This window comes from Aquarana catesbeiana, linkage group LG06 (genome assembly GCF_042186555.1).
Source record: "Aquarana catesbeiana isolate 2022-GZ linkage group LG06, ASM4218655v1, whole genome shotgun sequence".
In the NCBI taxonomy this organism is placed as follows: domain Eukaryota; kingdom Metazoa; phylum Chordata; class Amphibia; order Anura; family Ranidae; genus Aquarana; species Aquarana catesbeiana.
Genome location: NC_133329.1, coordinates 12,689,628 through 12,691,427, shown reverse-complemented (window position 1 = coordinate 12,691,427; position 1,800 = coordinate 12,689,628). Strand labels below are relative to the sequence as shown.

General features: G+C 40.3%; 1 protein-coding gene across 1 annotated transcript; it reads right to left on the bottom strand.

Moving 5' to 3' along the window:
* Positions 1-501: 501 nt before the first annotated feature.
* LOC141147495 (olfactory receptor 1496-like) lies at positions 502-1,461 on the bottom strand. The gene has a single exon (XM_073634728.1). The coding sequence runs from the start codon at positions 1,459-1,461 to the stop codon at positions 502-504; it is 960 nt and encodes a 319-aa protein (XP_073490829.1).
* Positions 1,462-1,800: the final 339 nt, after the last annotated feature.

Here is a 1,800-nt window from a genome sequence, read left to right as displayed (position 1 = left end):
ATATAATACTAATTTAAAAAAAATCCCGTCCAAAAAAACACTGACCCTGACCTTTAACCTCGACCCAAAAACTAACCCTGGCACTGACCTAGATCAAACCTTAATCTAGTTTTTATTATTATTATTATTTATAATTATTATTAAGATTATTTTTTTATATCTCTGCAAGGACAGATAGTGATACAATGTATCTCTCTCGTCCATTCACAGAGACAGAAAACCGAGGGACGGGCTCCACAGTAACTGATCACTTTGATAGCCAATCGGAGGCTATCACATCGATCAGGTGACCTGGAATCGGACGTTCCATGTCCCAATCGTTAGAACGGGGCCAGGGCTCTCGGTGAGAACCCGGGCCCTGTGCTGGGATCGCACCAAGGGAGAAAATGAAAAAAAGCCCAGTCCAGCAGGGGGATTCATATTTGCGTACAGTTGACATGAAGGGATTAAATGAAGTTTGGCTACTCTGTCCAATTTACCTTTAAATGGAATAACAATTGTTCAGGATCTGGTTATGGATGACAAGATTTGTCTTATAGCTGCATTGATCTCCTGGTTTCTCAGGGTGTAAATAAAGGGGTTCAATAGTGGGGTGACCACCGTATAGAGCAGTGAGAGGACTTTGTTCATTATCACAGAATGACCAGATGGAACCACATAGACCAAAATCATGGTGGTATAATATGTAGACACGACTCCCAGGTGGGAGCTGCAGGTGGAAAAGGCTTTCTCCTTTCCCTTGGATGATGAGATCCTAGTGATGGCTCTGATTATAAATCCATAAGTAGATATGATCACAATGAGAGGGAACATAGTGGCTGCAGATGAAAGGTAAGACACAACCATTTCAACGATTGATGTTTCAGAACAAGACAGCTTCAATATTGGAATAACATCACAATAGAAATGGTCAATAATATTGTATTCACAAAAATCCAAAGTTGCCACAAAACTTAAAGCAATGGACATTAGTAGGGTTGACATAGCCCAGCAGGCAAGTGTTAGGAAAATACACAACTTGGGACCCATAATCATTGTGTAATGAAGAGGTTTGCAGATCGCCAGAAATCTATCATAGGACATTGCTGAGAGGAGGAAACATTCCGTAACTAGAAACACACCAAATAAAAAAAACTGCGTGAGACAACCAATAAGAGAAAAATAAGTGCCGTTTCTAAGTAAGATGTGGAGCATGGGAGGAACAATGTTGGTGGTGAGCAAGATCTCCGACAGAGAGAGGTTGGAGAGGAACACATACATAGGAGAATGAGAAAGTTTGGAGAAACCCACCAACAAGATGATCAAGAGGTTGCAAGTCAAAGTCACAGCATAGGTGACCGTGAACAGGCTGAAAAAGACAAGTCTGTAGCTTTGATGGATCCTCAACCCAACTATGAAGACATAATTTATTGATGACTTGTTCTGTACTTCCAGAAATTGTTGAGGAATCAATTCTTCCATGCCTTCAAAAGAAACACAAGATCATTGATTTTAGAGTTTTCATGAGTTCCACAAACTGCGTGGTTGGCCAGGTACAAAATGAGAGTCCAGAATCTGGTGCAGCTCTGCATAGAAACCAATCAGATTCCATTTTTGTTTTTGGCAAAGCTTACTTGAACAAGCTAAAGTTAAAAGCTGATTGGCTACCATGCACAACTGCACCAGATTTTGCACTCCCCAGTTTTAGTAAATCAATCCCACTAGATAGACTTGTGTCTCTTTTCAACCCAACTAACTATGTAGCTATTGTATTTAGCAATGATAAGTATAAGGGCCTCATTTACAGAAGTGTAAAGTGAG

Coding starts and splice junctions, on each gene's coding strand:
- LOC141147495 (XM_073634728.1), bottom strand. CDS start 1,461: ATGGAAGAATTGATTCCTCAACAATTTCTGGAAGTACAGAACAAGTCA.